General features: G+C 41.8%; 1 protein-coding gene across 4 annotated transcripts in view; it reads left to right on the top strand.

The window, feature by feature from the left end:
- Window positions 1–26,344, top strand: part of CTNNA2 (catenin alpha 2) — a 1,089,024-nt gene that overhangs the window by 351,267 nt on the left and 711,413 nt on the right. For all 4 annotated transcript variants that reach the window (XM_044772747.2, XM_070511884.1, XM_044772741.2 and 1 more), the window contains exon 5: window positions 23,525–23,644. In XM_044772747.2, the coding sequence (XP_044628682.1) occupies window positions 23,525–23,644 (120 nt within the window). The remainder of the gene's footprint in view (window positions 1–23,524; window positions 23,645–26,344) is intronic.

Raw genomic sequence — 26,344 nt, 5'->3', positions numbered from 1 at the left:
AGGAATCAAGAGAAGAGAGCCCAAGGAAGAGAACCATGCTGAGTCAGCCCTTGAGAGGAGCTGGGCCTCTAGCCACAGACGGAGCCAGCGCAAGGCCGTCTTTTCAGGAAGTAGCCAGGAGGTTCAATGCTTGGGCTCACACTCCTGCCTCCCTCCAGTCTGTTCTTGGGCTTCCCCATTGGTGACTCCAAAGGGAGCCGGAAGGATATGAATCTGCTTGTGGCCAACACCCTACAGGTCGGCAGCAGACAGCAGGTGGAGAAGGACAGAGAGTGGATATGAAAGGACATACTGATGACATCTTAGAACAGGAGGTCATGAGCTGTCGGAAGCGAGGGACCCAAGTGCTGGATCAAAGGAAGGCACAGGCCCTTTCAACATAGGCCTAGAGTTGATGGCTTACGACAATGTAGTTCATCTTTGCCATGCATCAGAACCCTGAGAGAGACTTGGAAAAAATACAAATTTTGGGGTCCCACCCAAGAGCCAGTGAATCAGAGCCTGGCAAGGAGGGGCCCCAAAGGAGAAGGTCACTACCTCCCTATCTTCCTCCTTGTGCAGTCTTTCTAGGAGCCCTGTTTTGGGCATAGAACTTCATGACTGTCCAGGGTTGCATTTGGATTTAGGTTGAAATCATGCTGTCTATTTTCTCATGAGCTTGTTTTTTTTTTTTAAATGTTGCACTACTGTTTGGAAAAGTTTGAACTCATGCAAGGTATTAGTTTGGTGGCCATCAAATTTCTTGTCAGAACTGGAGCCATTTTATGAGTGAAAAGGGGAGCTATCCATAACATGCCAGGCACCCACCAAGCACCGCCTGAGCTGTCCAGGCTGCACTGGGATGTGTGTTCACCCTTGCCGTCCATGACCCAGAGGCAGGAGACAGGGGGCTGAGGGCAGGGGTCAGCCGCACCTTCATCACACGCATGTCCAAGCCTGGCTTTATTCTGGCCCTGCCTGGGTCATGGGTTAAAGAGTCTGCTGTGTCTGCCGAGAGGAGGTCAATGGGAGGATACATGGTGACCTGGGCCCCATAGGCAGGACAGTCAGCAGAGCGACAGTGACCCAGGCAGGAGACAGAGTGGTGGTCTGTACAGGAGGGTGTTGGCAGAGATGGAGAGAACAGAGGGAGTTTGAAGGAATAATCTGTGGACTGCCCGATGCATTGCATGGAGAGGGTGAGGAAGAGGAACAGGTCAGGAGGGGTTCCCAGGTGCCTGGGCTGTGCGAACCGGGAAGGTGGAGCTATCGACTGACTAGGGCATTCTGGAGGTAAAGCAGGTCCTCCATGGCTGGCTTCCCCAAGAGTGACCCCAAGTGTTTGGTTCCTCATGCTCCTCTGAAACAGGACATGAACTTGGGACAGGACCCATCCATGGGAGATAGGAGTGTTTCAGAGGGTAATTAGGGGCAGGTCACTTGCAGAAGTTCTACCTCTGCTCTCCCAGGCTGTTTGGAGCTTCGCATCTGTGCCTGGGCTGAAATGTGGCCAGAAATGGTGCTTCCCCCTTTATCTTTCCCACACTTTTCCCCACAATCATCTCAAGATCCTTGCTATTCTATGTCCAGTCCAAGCATGGATATCACTGGGGAGCAGGGCAGTCTCAGACCCACTCAGGACCTGATGAACTGGGATCTGCCCTGTAACCAGATCTCCAAGTGATTCCTGTGCCCCGGAAAGTGTGTAAAGCACTGTGGATAACTCCTTTTCCCTCAGCATTCAGCTCAGGGCCACCTCCTCCAGAGACCCCTCCCTGACCTCCCACCCACCGCCCAGCCTGCTGCAGGGACAGTTAGAGAGCTGGGCACAGCGCCTGCAGTGGGTGCACACGCCACCTCCACGAGCACTTCTAGTCAGTGAGTCTTCCTCTTCCACTGGCTCTGCGCTCTGCTGGGGTCCACTGAGTGTTCATCTTGGCATCTCCACGAGCAGCATCGTATCGGCTCCACTCAGGGAGCGGATGCATCACCCTTGGGAATCCTCACCGTGCCCTCGAGCCCCTTCCGGAGCAGCCCTTGGAGCCCCTGTTGTGGGAGTGCCTGAGGGGTGAGACCCTCTGATGCCCAGGGCCTTCAGGGATGGTCGAAACCTCATGGATGTCCAAATGGGCATGACTACTGCTTACTCTATTCCTTCGAAAAATAGGCTTCTCACTGGGTGTACTTCATCTGTGCCCAGCTGCCTTCTTTTCGGATTCCCCTGCAGAGATTGTACAAAGGTGTCCTTAAAGTAGCGCAGGCAATACACAAGTTATCAGAAGCGTTCTCAGTCTTCCTTCGTTCCTCTCCTCAGACCCCACAACAGTCACACACACTCCTCATCTGAATGACAAACACCCAAGGCTCCCTGCAGACTGCTGTGAGACCCCTCACCAAAACGCTGCGCCTCTCCCCCGACCCACATTCCACTGTCTCCACAGCCACAGACATCTGTGTAGAAAGCACATCACACTATGTCCCCAGCCACCCTGTCTCCCCTCCAGGTCTACACCCTTCCCTGGTGTCACTCCCCTGCACTACAGAGACATCTCTGCTGTGGGCCCTGCTCCCTGCCCACCGCCCCTCCCCCTCATCTTAGTCCCATTTCCGCTGCCCCAGAAGCCACCTCTCAGGCCTCTGTACTTCCTGTTCTGTCTGCCTGGAACATTCTGCCCATGATCTCCCAGACTAACTCCTCTTACCTTTCATCTCAGCATAAATGTCACCCACTGAGTGTTAGCCTGTCACTGCCCTTGCCATCCCCCTATAGGAATCGTCTGTAGAGCACGTATTTCCCTCCTTCATCTCTTTTTCTTTATTATGTGACCTTGTCCCTTGCTAGAATGTAAGCTGCGGGTCCCCAGGCCTCATTAGACCGTTTTGTTCATCACTGCATCTTAAACACCTGGAACAGCGCAGAAGACATCACAGAAGCTCCACATGTAACAAAAGAATGTATGGGAAAGCAGGCAATGAAACCCTCGCACTTCAGATTCAGCAGAGTCAAGTGTGCTGGTCGCTCTCCAGATTCCTTCGGAGCCCCTCTCTGGCCGGCTCTGTGCCCAGGCTGACTCCTCTGCCTGCGCTGCCTGGGCCTCTGGGGGGCTCCCAGGCTCCAGCAGGAGGTGGGAGGACAGGAGGGCAGAGGGTGGGGGCAGTCTTCCCTGTTCCCCTGACAACCCCTCATGGGCCCAGAGGACACCATTTCCCCTCCTCCCTCCAGCCCAGGGCTGGGAACAGCTTCCCTCTCGCTGGCCCCTGGGAGCCCTGCATCCCTGGCCCTTCCCTCCTCCCTGTCTCAGCTCCGGAAACGGCTGCATCTCAGTCTCTTCATCTGCACCATTGGGGTGAAGTGTTTGTAGTGGGAATTTTGTCGGGTACATCAGGCACCTCTCCTTTTCTGTGTACAGGACTTAGGAGTCTTGTGTGTACATTGCGGTGGATTGCATGATCTTTTTCTTTTATTTATTTTAAATAATTTTTCAAAATTGAATCTCTTAATTTTACATTTTCCTTAGGTACTGAAATAACAAAGTATTCTACATCTGTACTGTAGTTTGTGCATGTCTCTCTGTGTGTGGGGGGGTGCATATGTGATTGCCACCAAGGACAAAATGCATAAAATGGACTGCAAAACATTGAGAAATGTTTTGGCAAGAAACACTATCTTAAACAATACAACAAAGATTTAAAAAATTACAGAACAAAAAACAGAGTGCAAATTATCTAAAATTACCCTCTAAATTAATCTATAAATTTAGGAATAAATCAAAACATTATGAAATGTGAACGGGAGTATGTTGAAGTCTTTTTTTTTTCCTGCTTTTCCATTGGTTTTTACTATCAATCTAATTCATTCAGGCAAATATTGTCACTTCGCAGATTCCTAATAAGGGCTCAGAGCACACAGAAACAGTCTTTATTGTTTTCTACATCTCTATGTCTTACTCTAATGATGGCTTAATGAATAGTGACCTTTCATTTAAATCTAAACTCAATCCTTATACTGTCTTATTCTAGAGGGTCCAAGGACAGAGAATGCAATTGATAAGCAATGTATTAAATGAAACTTTATTTGAAAAAATATCTTACATATTAGAATGCTTTATCTACTTGAATAAGAATAATTAAGTAAGTAATAGGAGGTAAACTAAAAACAGAAAAAATCAAAATTCCTTTGAAAAGAACACCCGTGCAGATGTCCTGCTGTGGCTGGGGTGCTGAAGGCCCAGCTGCTGTGGATGCTGAGTCAAATCTGCAGGTGACCCCAGGCCCCTGAGGCCTCATGGCAGGGCCATCCTCCTTCCTGGGGGGGTCCTACCAGCCCAGGGGATCCCCCACACTTCTGGGCCTCTGGGGACCGTGGGAGGAGCAGCTGGAGGAAAATTGCCTCTTGGCAAAGGCTGGAACGAGGCCTCCAACATGGCCAGCCTTTGCTTGTTGTGCTCATTTTCTCTTCTTAGCTCCTCGAGCTTTCTCTCTGCCAACACGGCTGCCCTCTTGCATTCTTCGGCTCTTTGCATCTGGAAGAGGTTCTCCTTGTGATAATAGGAAGTGCACGTCTTCACTTCTTGGGCCAGGTCTTCAGCCATCTTCTTGTAGAGGTTGCGAAGCTGGTACGTGGAGTTCATCTCCCAGCACACGTTGAGGAGCTTCTTGTTCAACTCGGAGCAGACCCTTTCCTCCTCAAAGAATTTTCTGTAAAGTGGCCCACCTTCTTCATCATGTAGCTCATGCAGAATTTGAAGTTTGAGCTTCAGCTGCTGAATCTCACCTTCAAGCTTGGTGTTTTCTTGCTGCAAAGTTGCTTCCTCGGTTTGGAGGGAGAGGATTTCTCCTGGAAGCTCTTCCTCAATTTGCTTTTGTTGCTGCAACCATCTGGCTCTTTCCTGATGTTCCTCTTCATCAGTTTCTTTGGAGACTTTAACAGGCAGGCTCTTCAAAGCCTTTTCCAGAAGGTCGACAGTGTCCTGAAGTGCTGATGTGCTCAGGATTGTATTCATCACTGCCAAGCACAAGGTTCGTAACGGGAGAGGACTGGCCTCCACCCGAGGGCACTGAAGGGCTTCCTCGGCTCGGTTCTCAGGTCCGGTATTCTCCCCACATTCTCCACTGACTTCAGCGCGGGCAGAACACCTTTCGCCTGGAGACTTACCTCTCGTGAAAGTGTGTCCTGTCTTGACTATCAAAGCCACCACCACAGTACATACCAGGACCTCCCAGGGGAACGCAGGGAGACCTGGCCCCTGGCTCAAGCTTTCTGAAATCACCAGCAAAGCACCCCACAGGTGCCCCAGGATCAGCTGGAAAGCGGACGCGATGGCAGGCAGCAGGCCCTCCATGGCTGGGGAGAGCTCCACAGCTGTGCCTCTGAGTGCCAGTGTCCTGTGGGCCACAACTGACCGCTCGGAACCCTGAGGAGTGTTCCATCTCCAAAGTAAACAGGTGGCTGGAAGCAGGGTGTGTCAGTTGGTTGGGGGAGGGGAGGCCAGCCAGGGTCTAGGAAACAGACTCCTGAGTGAGCTCTGAAAGTAGAAGGGGTCTCACTTCTCCAGTCACTGGGGGAGGTGGACAGGGCTGATGGCAGCCTGGCTCTGCCAGTTGAGGCCCACCTGGCCCTACCACACCCCTCAGGGGGCAAAGCAGGGCCAGGCCATGTCCCTTTCTTGCACGAGAGCAAGTCCGGGCAGAGTGGTGGGGGCCGTCCCGGAGCTTGAACCGGTCTCCTGTGTTAAAGCTCCTTTCTGCACAGGCACACCTGGAACTGCCCGCAAACCTCCCAGGATCTTCCTAGTCTCAGGCTCCCTTTCTACTCGTGCTTGGTCACTGGGGCCCACGACTGAAGGGTGTCCCCAAGGGTATGAACTAAGAGACTAGGATTCCACTCCAAACAACTCAAGAGTCATTAATGGGAAGTGGCAGTCTTAACATTTTATGGATTTTGGTTCAGTCCAAGTGTTCCTGGGTATGAGTGACTCTCTTGGGGTGACACAGTGATTAGGGCTCCTTTTCTCATGTGACCTTGCCATTTTCACCACAAGCCTCCCAAGGTGGCCCTGAGGAGGGTCCCGTCTGCCACATGGTCTTCAGAAGTGGGCCTCTGGGGAGGGCCTGGGTCCTCTTCTGGCTCTCTTGCCATCTTTTATTTCATCACACCGCCTCACCGGGCTGGGCTCAGACCCTCTAGTCCATCCCTGGGATTCTGCCGTGAGGGGCTGGTCTGTACTCTCATTAGTCAAAGGGAAGTGAGAGAATTGTCATCTGAGTCCTATTTAAAGGTGTTGAGGGTATCAGGGCTCAAGAGCTCCATGGGACACAGAGTGGGCTTGGGGACAGTGGCCCTTCCCAGGGGATGTCAGACTCCTTTCAGGGCAACAGGAGCCAACTCTGCTACTGCAAGTGGTTGGTCTTTATAAAGGATCAAAAATGGGTCAAAGAAATGATAATATTCTCCCAAAGGCTGTGCCAGTCCCAAAGAGAGTGAAATGGACTTAAAACAATTCTTATAAAGAGGTCCAGGATATGTTATGACGTCAAACAGGAAGATGCAAAATAACATGTAGACATAGGATTGCAGAAAAAATTCTGGAGGCATAGCCCATCCACAATCCCCTATACTGGGAACATGGAAAAAGGGATGTTTATGTTTTTAGGGGGTGACAAGGTGGCACTTTGGAGGAATATCAGAAAGCTGCATTCTTTTCCTATCCCTGCTGTAGCAAATTACACTCACGCATAGCTTAATGGCAGGGGTACGTACATCATTAGGGGATTTCATTTTTGTGCAAAAATCACAGAGTGCACTTACACAAACCTGGATGGTATCGCCCACTGCACCTAAGCTCTATGGTACAGCCTATCGCTCCTGGGCTCAAACTTGCACAGCATGTTACTGGACTGAATACTGGAAGGAATCGTAACATAATCATTAAGTATTTGCACATCTAAACATATAAAAGATAAAAAATGGTGCACCTGTGTAGGGCACTGACCATGGATGGAGCTCACAGGACCGGAAGTTGCTCTGGGTGAGTCAGTGAGTGAGTGGCTAGTGGCTGTGAAGGCTAGGACATTACTGGACACCACTGTAGACCTTATGAACTTTGTACACTTAGGCTACACTAAATTTATAAAAAATTTTTCTTTCTTCAATAATAAATTAACCTTAGCGTACCATAACTTTTTTACTTTATAAACTTAAATTTCTTTAACTTTTTGCCTCTTTTGTAATAACCCTTAAAACACAAATACATTGGAGGGGTGTAAAAAATATTTTCTTTCTTTAGATCCTTATTTTTAAAGATTTTATTTTTTTCCTTTTTCTCCCCAAAGCCCCCCATTACATAGTTGTATATTCTTCGTTGTGGGTCCACCTAGTTGTGGCATGTGGGATGCTGCCTCAGCATGGTTTGATGAGCAGTGCCATGGATTCGAACCAACGAAACACTGGGCCACCTGCAGCGGAGCGCGCAAACGTAACCACTCGGTCACGGGGCCAGCCCCTTTAGATCCTTATTTTATAAGGTTTCTTTTACTTAAAAAAATTTTTATTACAAGGTTTAAAAAACTTTTTTATTAAAACTTAAGAAACAGGGGCCGGGGCTGGTGACGCAGCAGTTAAGTTCTCACATTCCACTTCAGGGGCCTGGGGTTCCCCAGTTCGGATCCCGGGTGCAGACATACACACTGCTTGTCAGGCTGTGCTGTGGCAGGTGTCCCACAAATACAGTAAAGGAAGACGTACAAAGATGTTAGCTCAGGGCTAATCTTCCTCAAAAAAACAAAAATTAAGACACAAACACACTCATTAGCATAGGCCCACACAGGGTCAGGAGCATCAATATCACTGTCGTCCATCTCCACATCTTGTCCCACTGGAAGGTCTTCAGGGGCAATAACACGCATGGAGCTGTCATCTCCTGTGATAATAAGGCCTTCTTCTGGAACACCTCCTGAATGATCTGTCTGAGGCTCTTCTTGAGAAGGTGTCACCCTTTTCGGAAATATGTCCATGATGCTTTGCTTGATTTGTTTTTTTTTTCACATCGTAGAATTGCGTGTAAGCAGATACTCCACCATAAACATTCCTCTCTATTAATAAAAACCTTTCAGTGTTGGGGCCCATGTTATCAAATTTTTAAGGAGCCTATTGAGGTCTGCAAAAGTGTCTGCGAAACCCTACCCTGCAAATTTTCTTAGAGGTTCTTCTTTTTCTTCTCTGGTAGTGTAGAGAAAAGGTTCTCTTGCTTCTTCTTCAGCCATGCATTCCTGTTTCAGGTCCAATAACTCCTCATTCATCAATCCCTCAGGAACCACCTCTAAGAGCTCCTCAATGTCATCCTCATCCACACCCAGGTTAAAGTTGTTTGCCATCTCCACCTCAACCTCATTGATTTTTGCAACCTCCTAATACTTGGCAATCCCTTGAAATTACGACTGAATGTCTTCAGCATCTTCTTTCAGATGCCAATCATACACTCCTTGGTGACATTACTCCAAGCCCAAACAAGGTTCCTGATGCAGCCATAGAATTACATAGTGGTAATTCTCCCAGAATTGCATCAGTGTCTTCACAGCATCTTCCTTAGTTGCAGTAATAGCCTGGGCAAAGGTCTTTGTCAGATTGTAGGCCTTATAACTCCCCGATCCATTGTTTGAGTCAAAGAGGTGGTGTTTGGAGGGAGAAACACTGCTTTAATATCAGGATAAAGATCACCAAGAAAAGGAGGATGTCCAGGAACATTATCAGCAATAAGCAAAATCTTGAAAGGGATGTTATTCTCCAAATGGTACTTCTCCATTTTACTCTCATAGTAATTGAAGAGGGCCTCTTAGAAGAGCAGCTGGGTCATCCATGACTTCTCATTGCTCCTGTAGTACACTGGCAATGTGTCCTTATTGATATGCTAGAAGGCCCTGGGGTTCTCACTGTGCCAGATCACAAAGGGTTTCAATTTGTAGCCTGCAAAAAGCAAGACTGTTATCCTGTCCTTAAAAGCTTTGAAACCTGGCAAACTTGGCCTCCTTATGGATGAAAGTCCTTTCAGGCATTTGTTTCCAGAATAGGGCGTTTTCATCCATATTGAATATCTGCTCTGACAAGTAATTTTCCTCCTCAATCAGCTCATCTAGAGTTTCCAAAAATTCCTCAGCTGCCTTCACATCAGCGCTCACAGACTCACCGCTCACTTTCACATTATGTGATGAATAAGGATTCTTGAATTGTTTAAGCCGCTCAGAGCTGGCAGTAAATTCAACATTGTAGTCAGGTCCAGTCTTTTCTTTCTACATCAAAAACAAAGTTTTTGCTTTGGCTATGATGGTCATGGTGCTGACAGAGACTTGCTTCTCTGTCTGGTCTTTGATCCAGGGCATCAGAAGTTTCTCCGTGTCTGATGTGGGCCCTTCTCAAAGTTGTTTTAGTCTCTTTGCCTTCATAATGCAGACACTTTAACAGCTTCTCTCACTTTGTTCTTGTTCTTCACATAGCTATGGAGGAAAGGGACATGCCTGACTGGTGAGCAGCAACCTTGACTGATTTTCAGTCTTTGCAGTACTTAGTCACTGAATTTTGTTTCCAGGCTAGTCACTCAATGTGGCTTCTTACTCGCAACATTAGCAGTGGATTTTGTATGCTTAGGGGCCATGATGAACAAAACAACACTAGATTAAAGTATAGTATAGTAAATATGTAAACCAGTAACATAGTCATTTATTATCATTATGAAATATTGTGTATTGTACATAACTCTATGTGCTATACTCTTAGACAATTGGCAGTGCAGTAGGTTTGGTTACAGCAGCATCACAACAAACATGTGAGTAATGCAATACACAATGATGTCACAATAATGTCACAATGGCTGCGACATCACTAAGTGATAGGAGTTTTTGAACTCCATTATCATCTTATGGGACCACCTTCTTTATTTACTTTTTTTTATTGCAGTAACATTGGTTAATAACATTATATAAATTTCAGGGGTATATCATTATATTTCGATTTTTGTGTAGTTTACATCATGTTCACCACCCAAAGATCGATTACAATCCATCACCACACACATGTGCCTAGTCACCCCTTTTGCCCTCCTGCCTCCTCCCATTCCCTCTAGTAACCACCAATCCAATCTGTTTCTGTGCTTTTGTTTGTCGTTGTTTTTATCCTCTACTTATGAATGAGATCATATGGTATTTGACCTTCTCCCTCTGACTTATTTCACTTAGCATAATACCCTCAAGGTCCATCCATGCTGTCACAAATGGCTGGATTTCCTCATTTCTTATGGCTGAGTAATATTCCATTGTGTATATATACCACATCTTCTTTATCCATTCGTCCCTTGATGGGCACCTAGGTTGCTTCCAAGTCTTGGCTATTGTAAATAATGCTGTAATGAACATAGGGGTGCACACATCTTTATAAATTCATGTTTTCATCTTCTTTGGATAAATACCCAGCAGTGGACTAGCTGGATCTTAGGTAGTTCTATTCTTAATTTTTTGAGGAGTCTCCATACTGTTTTCCATAGTGGCTGCACCGATTTGCACTCCCACCAGCAGTGTATGAGAATTCCCTTCTCCACATCATCTCCAACACTTGTTTCCTGTCCTGTTAATTATAGACGTCCTGACATTGTAGTTTTGATTTGCATTTCCCTGGTAGTTAATTATGTGTAACATCTTTTCATATGCCTGTTGGCCATCTATATATCTTCTTTGGAGAAATGTCTGTTGAGATCTTTTGCTCATTTTTTAATTGGGTTGGTAGGTTTTTTTGTTCTTGAAATGTGTGAGTTCTTTGTATATTTTAGATATTAACCCCTTATCAGATATATGATTTGCAAACATCTTCTCCCAATTGTTAGGTTGTCTTTTCATTTTGTTGATGGTTTCCTTTGCTGTGTAGAACCTCTTTAGTTTGATGTAGTCCCAGTTGTTTATTTTTTCCATTGTTTCCCTTGCCTAGTCAGACATGAGGACCACCTTCTTACATGCAATTCATTGTTGACTGAAACGTCATTATGTGGCACGTGACTGTAATTGAATTCACAAGAAACTTCTGGGCCCCTTAGATGTGTGCTAGGGTGCTGAAAGTGTTAAGAGGGTTGGCAGGTAGGGAAAATAAAGATGAGAAGAGAAGCTACTAAAGTCATATTTTCTATTATTTTACCCTCTGACAAGAGTTAACCCAAAGATGAAATAGACAATCTCTACCTCATGTCTCATCATTTTTGCCTAAAGGTTTTGAAGTAGCCCCTAGTCTTTTCCATTTCTGGTTTATCTTCTATTTTGTTGTCTGAAATTATTCTAATTTATAAATAGGAGTAGTGTCTGGTAATAATAAACACTGAAATATTTGTTGAATAAATAGAGTTTCCTCTCATGATTAAAATCCTCCCATGGCTTGCACTCGCCTATAATGAGTCCAAATTCCTTAACATGATGTCTAAGACTTTAAGATATGCATCCTCTTCCTTTCTCGGTTCTTATCACATGTACCTCTTCATGATTTCCTGACTTTGAGATGTTCTCATCTGTTTCAAATGATTTACATGTGCTATTTCCTCTTGCTCTCCTGCCCTCTTTCCTATTCTGTCTTGAATGTTTCTATTCCTCCTCAGGCCTGTTCAATGAAATCTTCCCTGGGTCCTCAAGACAAAGTAAGTTGGTCCTATTAAAAAGTTCCATGACACAAACTTGCAGTTAGAAGATGAGTAGGTCCTGGAGATCTGTCACAACATAGTGATTATAGTCAACGATACCGTATTATGTACTTCAAAGTTGCTAAGAGACTAGATCTTACATGTTCTCACCGCAAAAAAGAAATGATAAGTATGTGGTGTGATAGAAGTGTTACCTAATGCTACAATGCTAATCATGTTGCAATACATAAACGTGTCAACTTAACACATTGTACACTTTAAACTTTACAGTGTTATATGTCAATTATATTTCAATAAAAAATAATAAAACAAAATTTTTAAAAGTTTCTTTGAAACTAATAAAACCCTGCTTTTAAAGAGTGTTATAAATGGCTGTTTACATATTAGTCTTTCCCTTTAGATAGCATCTTTTTAGGGCAAAAATCTCAGCTTAATTGTCTACGTCAAGGCATGGAACATAGTGCAACAAATAAAAGTGATATTAGGCAAACCTAGATTAGACTTCTGGCTTCCCCTGTCTAGTTGTGTGACCTCAGTAAAATTAAATAATTTCTCAGAAGTTCAGTTTTCTTCTTTACAAATACAAAAGAGAGTTAACTTGGTTGGGTCAGCTCCTGGCAGGTAAAATTTCTGTTTCTGAATAAAATGTTGTGAGAGAGAAGCAGTGTGTGTGTGTGTCTTCTGTGTGTGTGTCAGATTTCCAAAGGATTATTTTAGTATGTAATGATTTTTAGATTTTATTGTCAAGTCTCTTAGTCCCACTCAAAACTTGAAACAAATACTGCATTGACAAAATCTATTGAAATTATAGATATTTGAAGTACCTGAAATTCTTTGTGAAAATGAAAAACTGAGGCTCATGAAATATGCTTTTATTCCTTCAAAATAGCATTTCTGAAATGTTTTCCTTCTATCGTTTGACTTACCAGGTTCTTAACTTGAATTTTAGAATCAGGAGTTCTTATTCAGATAACCCAATAGCACATTATAACATCAAAATAAGTGAACACACTGAGATAGTAACATAGGTGTGAATTAACCAATCTAAGTCAAAATATGGAAGTACATTCAGTTCAGAAGTTCAAACTGCGGATGTTATATGTGAACCAACCTTGGGCCTGGTCTAGATGGAAAAATGGATAAAGTTTGTTTAGTTCCCAGGATTTCTTATTTATTCCAAGCCATGCTGGTATATTCATGTTCGCTTTTTTGATTCTAAGTGTGGAAGTGAGACTAATTGCAAGGAAACTAGAATGAGTGAGCTATTGTGATCAAAGATTTCAAACCAAGAATTGCATGAAAATCCACGGAACTCCAAAGCCATTCTCAAAGAGGAAATGTGTTGCCAGGCCCATGAAAAAGGATGCATCAGCTTGAATTCAATATGTGGTATCTCTTTGTTATAAAGTAATGCAAATCAATGCACTTTGAGCGTTAAGTTTTCAAAATTTACCCTCATTTAATTCTTTACCTTTAAGGATTTGAATTTCCTTTTATTCTATGCATACAGAAAAAAAAGAAAAAAGAATAAAACCAAAGCTCCCATTTTAAAAAAACGCCTCCACAATTTTGAGTTTGGTTGTTCTCAAAGGGTAAAATTTCTGCCAAATGGCTGACAAGCTGTTGTCAAGGCATAATAGGGAGTTTCTGTGGGAGTATGCAAGGGATTAATGCACAGAAGTAACATCACATTTTGAGCTCTCATCCTCTTTGAGACAAAAAGAATCCAAATTTCAAAGATTTTACTAATATTTCTTAATAATTGTAGCATTTATTAGTAGATGTCCAATATAAGCTTGTAGCATTAACCCTAGAAATAAAAACTAATAATTTTTAAAAGAAATATTAAAATTATTTTCAATGCCTTTTTACCTTATTATTTTTTTGGAAATCTAAAATAACTCAATACGTCAAGGAAATAAGAAATATTTATCCTACAGATGAATAAAATACGAGTTTCCAAATATTAAGATAATAGGAAGAATAGGAACCAAGACTTACTGAGAATATTGTGACCAATGACAAAGATTCTTCACTTAACCAAACTTTAGTCAGGCTCTCGAACCTTCTCCTAGGTGCCTCGGTGCACTTCCTTGTAAAATCTTATTTTAGCAAGAACCCTGCTAGATCAGTTTAGCAAAAGTCCTCCATCCTCCATATCTGTTCCCCATCTATATCTCATCGGATTTCTCATCCTCCACCATCCCCAGGCGATGTCTTGATCACCCTGGCCTGTCTTCAGCAAAGACGCTGTCAGCTCAAGTTAGCTTCCATTTCCCTTACCCCTGACATTTCCTTTTAGTAATTTTCCACCCACTTACCCCTACCCTGCTCCTTGGCTATGAATTCTCACTTGTCCATGCAGTATTCTGAATTGATCCCAGGTCTATAGTGGGGTCTCTTTTCCCCTATTGCAATAGTTCTGTTTTTACCATTACCAAAATCTTAACTACTATCTTAACTATATTTTAACTACTATTCAGCTTTGTTTTTTTCTTTGACACCAAGGATGGTCAGCTCCTTTTGCATACTTTCATTATTGAATCTTTACAGCGACCACTAAGTATGTTTTATTATTCTCATTTCAAGTTTAGAAACTGAAAAGTAGAGAGATTATGATTTATTGAAGATCAAGTAACTACTTAGTGGTGGAGACAGAACTCAAGCCCAGATTTTTTGTGGATTTTTTAACATCCTGTTTTATTCCAAAAGTTGTGTCATTTCTAATTTTTACCTAGTGTTTCAAAATTTTTCCCAAATATAGAAAACATAAGAGCAGTTAAGTTAAACAGGCAGTTTTTACAATATGGGAAATGTAAATAGGTCCTTGTTCTAAGATACAGTAAATTTATCTTAACATCAACACATTTTGGAAAGAAGCCATCATCATTATATACAAGGGAGTTCCCAGAACTGAGCCAAAACAGAACTCTTGAAAATAGAATCACATGAACCTTTCATTTCATATTCTCTAGGGAAGTAAATGATGAATCTTCATCCCACATTAATGCTCCCTGCTGACTATCCCATCTTTGGGAAGAGTTGTGCTGCATTCCTGGAATGTTTGAGGTCATTATGAGAGATTGGCTACATTCTCATCCACACCCATCATTAAGGAAAATAGTGTCCAGATTCAGCTAGATGGTGATTACAAACTAACCGTTTATGACACAGAGCTGCCATCCTTTCTTGAACTTACAAAATAGCCTTCAAAGTAACTTCAGAGCAATACCTACCACCGATTTCTAAGAAAGTTTATCTTATTTTGCTGTTAATAATAATGATTTATTGTCTGTTAACTTCACACTAGCCAGGGAAAATAATTTAAGAAATTATTTGACTCCCAGGCATAAGAGTGAGGCATTTTACCTGCAATCTATGAAGGAAGGGATGCTTCAGATATGGAAGCATAGCAGTGCAAAGAACGCATACTTTCAAAACTTAGCTTGGCTCATAGATGTCTTTCTGGTCTGTTGGGATTCCTTTTTGAGAAGTCAAGAGAGCTCATTCCATGTATTTCATTAATTAGAGATAGATAGTAAGCAAAATATCACATTCAAGTTGTTTATCTCCTTAAACATATCTTTCCTATCTCTAATTCAAATGGACATGATAAGGGACTTGAACCACGGCCAGAAAAGGGAAAGAAAAAGAATCTTCCTCTGTCCTCTTAGGTTCTGTGGCTGAGCCTGAAAATTAAGTGGACATTAGACAGATTAACAGAAAAGAAGCATACAAATTTTATTTAATATTTTTGTGTGCATATAGGAGCCTTAATAGGAAAAATGAAGACTTACAAGAGAATTAATACTGAGAGCATATATACTTTTTTGAACCAAGAATGTTAAATTTCTGGAGAAATGGCAAGACAAAGGAAACTGGCTTAAGCTTTTAGGAGAGACAAATTTAGGGAAAGTGACTAGGAAATATAGGGGTAAACTAATGGAAGATTAGGGTTATTTTAGTAGATTTGTTTGTACAGATCCATTGTGGCATTGACTCCCAGTCTTCAGTGATAAGAATGTTCTCTTCCTGGTGCAGGGACAGCGTCTTTTTCATGGGAACTATTATGACCTGCTTTTAGGTAGAAAGGGGGAGGTCAGAGAGCCCTTCCTGCGTCTACTGTTTCTCAAGTGACTTCAGCTTAAAATAATCAACATGCTAAGGGGCTTACTTTGGGGTAACATGTTCTGAACACCTTCAACATCATTAGCAGTACAGGAAATGTGTTCTTTTAGCTATTGGAATCTCAGGAAATATAACACTTAAAGGAATTCTGTTAAGATTCCATTTAACCCATGCTCACCATCAAGTAACATAAAAGTCACTAGAAGAAAAGATGGGGAGAGGCATTAACCTCCAATTTAACAGTAGTTTTGCTCTAATCATTGACCGCGTTAATTCGAGTCCAAGAGTTCAAAAAAGTGAACTACAGTGCACGCAACTGACAAAGGAAAACTTTCCAGAGAGGACACACGTCCAAAATCAAAAAGAAGAAAAAGAGTTTGTTTTCACAACGTGATTCCCAACACTCATATTAACCATTTTACACCACAGCTCTCAGTTTGCTGAATAAACTAGGCAATTGCTATATTCTGGAACCATTTGCTGGTTGACTTCAGAGCATGTGAGTAAACCCTACCAAGGAAGGAATAAACTGATGTGAAAAGCTTGGCTCGCTCACACCTACCTTAGGACCACCTGTACAGAGCACTATTGAGCATCTATTTGATCAAATGGCCAGTGAGAAAATGCAAAGATGACACAGCTCCTCTGGAGAACTATATTTCTTATGTGAAAATGAGAACAATTAGAAGAATGAGTATGGTAAATGCAACAATGAGTACAGTTGGGGTTTTATATTGATTCTAAAAAGCAGGGTTGGGAAGACATGTGGAGGCAGACCAGTATACCCTGAAGTCTTCTTGAATCCCAGTTCCAAACTGAGACCACAAATGTGAACCTTCAGTGGTTGCTAATACATCATCTGTTAGGTGGTCAAAGCACATAATTTGCTTCATGGTAAATGCAAAGTTCTTTTTGCCCCTGGCAGTATTTAATTTTAGAAATGCCAGGAATCCATTTTAAGGAAATGGGCAGATAAGGCATTTGAATACTTAATGAATACTCTAAAGAAAACATTATTAAGTGAGTTCTTCAGAAAATATGCTATACAACGATGAAAAAATACAGCCGAGAAAATGGCCAGAGTCAGAGGCTGCTTGCCTGACACTTGACTCAAATACAGATGTTTTATAATCAACCAATTCAATCGTGAAGGAAGCCTGAAGCTCAGAATTAAGATAATTGTCTTGTCTGACAATTGACTCATATAAACATTACTGGGACCTATCTTCCTGATCATCTTTTAAGGAAGCGCTAGACCAACAGGAGTTTCCTGAGTTAAAGGATGTCAGAAAATTGTTTTCACATCACAGTGCCTTTAGGAAAACAGAGGTATTTTCCCCCTCTCCCTTTATACCTCAATTTTCTCCATTTTAATAGAGATTTATCAAATAAAAATTATGAATAAACTTTTAGCATGCTGTTCTTCTGAGCCTCTAAGCCTTCAGTTGACCCCATCAGGGTTGGTGTGAAGAAGCACCTGTACGACCATCCAAAGTCAGGCCACGGCCCACCATCTGTCCAGGAGAAATGGACTAGGAGGTTGTCTATCATCCATCAGGCCTGTCTTGGCACTCAGAGTAGAAATCAATCATCTTCTGAATCAACGCAGGAAGTCATTTTCACATTAACGTACAATAGATCATCTACAGGGGCCATTTTGGATAGAAATTGCCCTTTCGTGACCGTGTAATGCTTATTGCAGACACTGCAGGGTGATTATCATTAAATCAGTATGTGTTTGACTTTGTCTTAGGGCCTTGAAGCGCCTTTCTCTCTTTTGCTGCTGAGAGGTCCTGGAGCCTTTCTGCTTTGTATGAGAGAGAGAGCTTTATATAAATAAACCAGATTCAAAGAAGGCTGGTGTGTATTCTAGATGGAAAAGCAGTGAACTTGACTTTAATAAGGGCTACACACCAGCACTTCAGACAGAAAATCTCCCAAACACAGATACATACATATTTACACAGTCTGTTAGCTTTCTCAGAAATCTCATTTTCTACAAGAATCGCGGCATTTCTCTTTATTACAATATGCACTTTGTATTTTAAGTTTTAACTCTCCCTTGAGGACCGTATTTCAACACATCAACAATATTCGGCCCTCCTTGAAAGTTCCCACAAGCAGAAAATAAGAAAGAAAGAGAAAAGGTAGAGTTGGGAGTGCGAGGTGTTGACCTGGAATCACTCAAGGGAAAGGACTGTCTCGACTCACCTTGTGTGATCAAGTTCATGCCTCAGCCCAACTAAAGATGACTGTATTTACATACGTGTAGAATATTCAAAATCATCCTAACTGCTGAGACTCTGCTTGACATTCATCCCCATTGGAAAACAGAGAAGATATTCTTGTCTCCTTACGTGCTGGTCTGAGATCAATATGAAGCATTATCAAAGAGTGTCTTCTGTGCTGTTTGAATCCTACTTGTTCCATGCAACCTGTCTCTTATCCCTGGCTCACATGATCACCTTGGTTCTACATCCCTATACTGATGTTCTCAAACTTACTATCTTGGTTTTGGCTATCTCTACCAAAGTAGGCCAACAGTGGTTGTTGCTACTGGGGTTTTTTTAACACATTGTGTCTCCCAACATGAATGTCTACCCACCTGTATTTCATGCTTGCCACTGTTGTCTGTGGCCCCCCAAGATGACAAAGGATTGATTTAATAAGTCCAAGAGAATATGGACTAGAGTTTATGAGGCCTTCATTGATCATATTTCCTGTGTGCCGCTGATACTTAAACACCTTTGGCCTCACTTAGCACAGTCATGGAACAGACGAAAATATCATCCTAGACAATTTCAACCCAAAGTCCATCAGCTTTGTAAACCCATCCTTTCTGGGAGAGTAAGGCAGCAGAGCCCAGAAGTTAAATGTATGAGCTTCGGGGCAAACTACCAGGTTCAAACCCAGGCTCCTGCACTCACTTGCTGTGAGACCTCCCAGTGATGTTGGGTAACTCCTCTGACCTTGGTCTCTCCCTGTGTTAAAGTAGAAATAAGAAAACCATCAACTTCACAGAGCTATTTGGGGGACTAAATTAGATATATAGAAACCATTGAAAACAACATCTGGTACATCATAAGTACTCAGTGACACTGGCTAGTGTCATTTTTCTTGCACAAACAGAAAAAAACCTTTGGAAATAAATCACAAGTTATTTGTGCCTTGTAAAACATAGCACTTCAAGAATAAATGAATAAACTGAAAATAACTTTGGAAATATGTTGTGAGCTATATTATTTGTGCCTTATAAAACATGCCACTTTAAGAATAAATGACAGTAGCATTTAATCTCTCTTGCTTTCCAATGAAATAATTTTATTCACTTGTTAACAAGGGAACATAACATTTAATGAAGAAGTCCTGCTTATCTTTAAGAGGCAGAAAGATACAGCATGATAATGCTGAGATACCAATGGTCAACCAGGGTATATGACTAAACAAAAGTAGTTAGATGTAGAATCTTATATTCATTCATTCATTCACTTGGCCACCTCCTATTTCCAAGATAATATTTTTAATTTAGCGGTAAAACCAGATCCTACAGAGAGTTATGTATGACTTGTTAAATAGTTTCATCAATGTCACTTAACATCCAGTCAATGGGGTATCAATAGTGGGACCTAGAATGAGGTCAGACTGTCCAAACGGCAATAATGATTATAATAACAAGGATTTATAGTGCTTGTTTGGGCAGTAAATGTTGTTGGGGGAACCAGGCCACTTACACAGTGCAAGAGGGGAGGGATCAGACTCCTCAGTTCAGCACTATCCCTATCGCCAGACACCTGTCCAGCTCCTAGTAGGTTCTTAATAAAAATTTAATGAAGAAAATGAATTCTCAGACTATATTTTTTATATGGAAGTAAAAAAGTGCATTTTCAACTAGGACAATTAGAAACTGATTTAAAGACCCTGTCTGGGACAATTTGCCACGTCTGTAGACCCATAGTTGCAGGCAGGCTTGCTTTAGGAGTCAAGGAGGGGCGATTTTGAACAAACTCTATGAGAAGACCAAGATGTTAAGAGTTTTAAGTGACAAGCTCTGAAAATAATATCTAAATCTACCAATAGGGAGGAAATTTTAATATCTTTTCTGGAACTTTCAGTTTTTTCAGCTGTACCTTTGCACAGGCTACCAATATTCAAGACAGGAATACCTGGCTGAACAGAGCTCTTGCTATGCAGTTCGTGAGCCCAGCCTGGCTGTGGGAGAAGAACAGCTGCCTGCAGTGCCCGAGATCCTGCGGGCATTGATAATGGGAAGGCGAGGACAGCTGCCTCTAAGGGCTCCCTTCCTCAGCTTATTGGAAGCAATTTCCCAGTGCAGGGCCTACAGTCTCCCAAACCACCCCCTTATTGGAGGGCCCTACTGCTCTCCTTCTCAGAGCCATTGCCAGCAGCCTGCTGCCTGTGTCCTCTCCGCAGCATTCCTTTAGCCCTCCCCTATCCTGTCATCTGCAGACATTCCAAGATTTAAGATGAAGCCTTTCCTCTTCAAAATTATTTAGGAAAAATTCTTCCCCTTCAGAAGATATTAAGCAGCAGGTCAGTATGTCTGTTTAAGGAGTTGCTAATTCTTGCCAGGCCCTATGCTAAGTCTTTAATATTTTACATTTCTTATTGCCTTTAATTTTTACAAAAACTTTGTATGGTGGCAAACGCCATCACCTTTATTTTATCAGTGAAGACAGTGAGGATAAGAAAGGTTAAGTGTCTTGCCCTGGGTCACAGAGTTAACAAATGACGGAGCTGGGGTTGAAACACAGACCAATTTGACCCCATAGTCCTTCTCACACTTTCTGACTTATATCCATCACTGTGGGGCCTGGGTAGGGTAAAAAGTGTCCCAGGCTCTTCTTCTGCATAAGAACTGCCTTTTAAGGCATTTGTTTGGCTTTAGGAGTCAATTTCCTTTTCTCAGACACCCAGAAAGAGCAAAAGAACATTGGCTCTGTTCAAAAATAAAAACTTAATTTCTATATTAGGTTTGACTTCTTAAAAGTGCCTGGTCACTGCCCTTCTCCTTTTTTTCTCTTCCTTCTCCATGTCCTTTCAACATTCTATTGTCTCTCTGTCTTCCTCTCTCCCTCTCTCTCCCTTGCATCATCTGTCTATCTAATAACAGTATAGTACCCATAATCCAGACTTTGGTCCCTTTTCCTCCATTTCTGCAGGGCCTTGGACAAATTCTGACCCATGTTTCTGTATGAGAACTTTTCACTAGGTGACCTCTCAGATCCTTCTAGATTAAACTCTGAGTATGACTAAGTCTACCTTTACACAAACAGGCCCCATCATTGGTGTTTCTTTTCAAAAGAACTTCATTGAAATAGAAACATAAATTCAAACTGGCATCTAGATTCTTCAGAGAAAACCAATGAGAAAATAAGTTATCTATCACGCAACAAAATAAATACTCCAAATTGGTCTGATTAACAACCAGGAAGAGGTCTGTCTTATATATATATATTAGAAAACAAATCCAACATTTAGCTCCCTCTGAGATAATTGTTTTGCTCTTCCCTGGAACCAGTTTTTATATCCTGAGAAAAGAGTTATAACTCAAATAAATAGCAGGAGCAAATTAACTGCCAAGAGCTGTCTTCTCAGTGATGCTGTTGATAGCCATGGTAAGATGATCATAAATCTATTAGAAGTGAGACATCACTGATTTGTTGTTTTAAAGATTTGAGGTATGAGATTCTCATTAAACTAAGAAAATGCTTTAAATGGGCCATTCCACCATAAAATGTAATTTGATTTGAAGCCCTAAAAAGTATCCTAATGCACAACAGTCCCTTTTTCAACTGTAATTCTTTCTTTTCCTCGTGTATTATCAGAGCCTGGATAGGAACTGGAAAAGATTAACATTGAGAAGCTGAATCATCATTTTATATTTTTACAATTAGGAAGAAAAAAAGATGCAGAATTTCCATAGTAGATGGGCAGGGAAATAATTTTTTTTTTTTTTTTTTTGCTGAGGAAGTTTAGCCCTGAGCTAACATCTGTTGTCAATACTCCCCATTTGTCCCTTCAGGAAGATTAACCCTGAGCTAACATCTGTGCCAGTCTTCCTCTATTTTATATGTGGGTTGCCTCTCAGTATGGCTGATGAATCGCGTAGGATCGCACCCAGGATCTGAACCTGTGAACCTAGGCTGCCAAAGTGGAGTGCATGAATTTAACCACTAAGCCACAGGGCTGGCCCCTGGAAACTTAATTTTATTTGGAGTCTAGATTACCACCATTCTAAATAAGTTCCCTTGCTTGTTACAACTTTTTCCTTAATAAAAATGAGTTAGCCTATTTAGTAAATTGAATGATATTATCATTTCTATGGAGTAAAAGGTTTATGATATCCGTTATCACTGGTTTATATACATGATTCTCTTCCTCTGCTCAGTGAAACTTGATAAGGAAGTTGAATTAGCCACCTTCGTGATTGTGTCAAGCTTAAACAAAGGTGTTTCTCTGTAACTCAGAGCTATGTTAGTCAGTGGCTTTTCTCAGTGGTCATTTGTTCTTCCATATTGTCACAGTGAACTGTCTATACATTGCCCTTTGATTTGCTCCAAACTGCAAGAGCCGATGAGAATTCTGCAGTAGGCCCATGAGTTCTCTGCATTTCTCATTACTCTTTCCTAATTCTTTGTTCTTTTCTCTCTTTTTCTATTGCCTCTCTCAGAAGCCTGTGTTAGTTGAGACCTCTTTACGAGGCTCCCTTCATATTAAGGAGCCTTTGATTTTGCAAGCACACATCTGTCTTGTGCCGTATTCACTCAAGACTGTGTTCTTGGTTATGTCTGCTGATAAAATTATTTCTACAAAAATGCTACCTGACTCAGTCACTTAGTGGACTACTTCACCATAATATCTTAATTTTAATTGAGTCCACAGGTGTTATAACCTTAAAAGTGTTACCACTTGTGGAAATCTCATACCATATTAAAGTTAAAATCATTCTGGAGGGGAGGAGACTGGAGTACCTCTCAAATCCTGAAATTGTTTATGAAGGAATTCTTAGTGAAATTCATAACTCAAGTCCAAGGCCACTCTGGAGACGTTCATTGAGACAGTTTGCAGGAATTTGGAAGAACTGTGCTTGCTTAGGGTGGCGTGCTTGCTGTTATCCTGTCCACCCCCACTCCACCCCAGTGATGGGGCAGTACAACTTCGAATTCACTTGCTTCTCAAGGCTCAATATCTCTTCTTTCTATTGGATGCCAAGGTGTAAAGTCAGCCTAAATTTACAGTCCCTTTAGTCCCAGATTTAGAGATGTTGCCATGAAGATTGGTTGCAGGTTCAGGCTGTATCAAACTTGCAGCAGCCCAAGAGTTCCTCCAGTATTTCTTTGTAAACTACTTCCCCCTCTGGAGATTTCCAGAATTTGCTTTTAAATTCTATATTTTCTTCTTAAATATATTTTCCTTTACATTTCTACTTGAAATTAGAAGTCTGTATTCCTTGTCAAAATCATAACTATCAATAAAATACAATCAATATGGTATTATATTCTACAAGTGTTCAGCAATTATTATCTTTTATATGCAAAATATTCTGTAAATCTTAAACAAATATTTATTCTGATTATAAATGTTTCTTGGGGTACTTTTTTCCTACTATTTTATTTACATGTTAATACATGTTAGCGTTGATTTCATTTTACAAACTACCATTTCTAACATGTTTAATAATATTTAAAAACTATCCACTTATAAATGTACTCTTTTTTAAATCATTTCAGGTGGAGGAGGCCCTGGAAGCTGTCAAAAATGCTACAAATGAACAAGACCTTGCAAATCGCTTTAAAGAATTTGGGAAAGAAATGGTGAAACTTAATTATGTAGCTGCAAGAAGACAACAGGTGGGAAAGTTTTGGGAAATGCTAGGGGGGAGGATGAATGAGTTTAAGTAACCTGGTAGCTTTGTTGGCTTGAACAATGGGTCAGCTGCCTCTGCTGGCTGTCAACTTATCAAATAGCCTAAGAACCTGTGATCACAAAGGCTGCTTCCTATTTGAGCCAGGTCTGATACCACTGGGGGCCATGGGGTACTCTCTGGCCCCTGCATACTTAAACAGGTCACAGGCCCCCTGCTTCACTGGTGGGAACCACCCTGCCAGTCCCACCACACTAACGTTTTCTCCACTGTGGGAAAAGCTCCTGAGTCAAGTGAAAAATACCAAACTGTGGGCCATCCTCCGTGTCCCAGCAGTTAAGTTCAGTGCTGTCTGCTTTGGCGGCCCAGGTTCGGTTCCCAGGAGAAGACCTACACCGCTCATCTGTGGCCATACTGTGGCAGCAGCTCACATACAAAAATAAAGGAAGATTGGCAACAGCTACTAGCTCAGGGCAAACCTTTAGTAAAAAAGAAAAAAATTAAACTGTAGTCTGGTGCTGTGATCAGTCTCTGGGCACCAGCCTTTGCCCTTGCTTTTTATGTCCTAGGCCCGTGGACATCACCATGCATATGCACACCCAAGATGAGCAGCATGTAGAGTGAAATGTTTGTGAAAAAGAGAAAGACAATTCAAAGAAAATTAGAAGAAGGGCAGAAAGAGAGAGAAATGAAGGTGGGGAGGGAGAGCACAGGTGAGTGTGGGGCACTTTCATGAAGGTGGCTGACCTGGAATCTTCCTGCCTTCCTTTGTTTGGAGACAGCACCCTCCATGTTAGCCAGCTCTGTTTATTTGTTAGGTACCATAAGAATTTTGTTCTCAAAGAGTGTGTGTGTGTGTGTGTGTGTTTTCTTGGTGAGGAAGATTGGCCCTGAGCCAACACCTGTTGCCAATCTTCCACTTTTTGCTTGAGAAAGATTGTCCCTGAGCTAACATCTGTGCCTATAGAATATTCCTCTATTTTTTATGTGGGACACCACCTCAGCATGGCTTGATAAGAAGTGCATAGGTCTGTACCTGGGATCCAAACCCACTAACCCCAGGCTGCCGAAGCAGAGAACGCAAAGTTAACCACTACACCACCGGGTTGACCCCCCAAAGAGTGTGTTCTTATTCATTTTCCCAAGAAAAAGCTTCTCCAAATGTGGAGGAGTCAGTTAAAATCCTTTCACCTGTCCTCTGGACTGTTCCCAGAATTCTTCAACATTTGAAGCAATTCTTAGTGACTTTTTCTTTGGTTCGCTATGACTGACAGGAAGGTTCCAGTCAACAAACATTTGTTGAGTATTCATCTGTGCTAGGCTGAAGTGATGCTGATATTATAAAGTTAACCAATATCTAGCTCCTTCCCCTAAAGAGCTTCCAATATCCTTTGTGTGACAGGTACACACGCATGATTTTAGTTTATCTGATGATTTTTAAGTATTTCGTCATCAGCAGACCGAAGATACTCTGAAGCACAGCTGGGAGACCCAAGGCCACTTAGCTTGTTTAAACAACTGGGGAAAAAACCCGAAACAGTGAATTTCCATCTCAGTGAACCATCGGGGAGGTTGGGAAGAAAGGCAGGGCCAGGACATTCACAGTCTTGCAGTGTCTGCATTTTATTGAAAGTCAATAGATAGTATTTGAACAGTCCAAAGTTTGATATCAATGTCTCTGATTTACATTTTAATATTATTCTATTTATGTTGCAAAAAAGGGAGTAGAGTGGAGGAGGAGAGACTGTAGTTGTAGTTGGGAGGGACCTGAAGTAATCTAGATGAGAGATAGTGGTGGTCCCCATTAGTGTGGTAGCAGTGGAAATGGATAAAAGTATAAGGAGTCAAAGTTTGTTTTGAAAAGAGAACACTCAGGACCTGCCAGTGAATTGGATGTGTGAAGTTATGGAATGACAGCAACCAGTTTACTTCTGAGGTTTTGGTGTGAGCAAATGGGTAGATGGTGGTGAACTTAGATGCGGAATACTGGAAAGAGGCCAGCTGGGGTTAGAAATCAAGATTTCATATTTAGAGACATTGATTTTGAGATGCTTACAAGATATCCATGTAGAATATCCAGTAGAAGAGAGTTGTGGGTTGGAGATCAAAACACGAGTGATTGGCATGTAGCTGGTATTGAGATCCATGGGAATACATGAGATATTTATATGAGAAGACCCATAAATATAATTTATTTTTATTTCATGAATATTTTGTTTATAATTAATTGCTGGTTCAGACTCTTTCAAGAAAATTTAGAAAAAGAAGCAGAATTTACAGAAAAAAAAATGCCGCGTAACACCCTACTACCCACAAAACAATGGTGCTGATATTTTGTTATTTTGGCTTTCGGTATGTATCTTCATACATTAAGATATTTACAATTATACTATGCATAAAAGTGTTCATATTGTCTACCCTCTTATTTATTTTATAAATATTAGCTGTGTTATTACTTTGCTGGAAATGAGTTTTGATATTCACATAGTCCATTAAGTAAATGCTTCAGTAGTTTACTTAACCAGTTCTTCATAATTCAACATTTAGATTGTTTGGAATTTTTTTTCTAGCGATTGAAGAATATTTCCTCACATATCTTTATGGAGAGACTTTCCCACCCCTGCCCCCCAGCTCCCCAAATCTCCTACTTACATATTTAGATGATTTTTTTTTAAGTCTAGATACC

This window comes from Equus asinus, chromosome 6 (assembly GCF_041296235.1).
Source record: "Equus asinus isolate D_3611 breed Donkey chromosome 6, EquAss-T2T_v2, whole genome shotgun sequence".
NCBI lineage: Eukaryota > Metazoa > Chordata > Mammalia > Perissodactyla > Equidae > Equus > Equus asinus.
The sequence above is the reverse complement of the archived record's forward strand: the minus strand, read 5'-3'. Positions and strand labels throughout refer to the sequence as shown.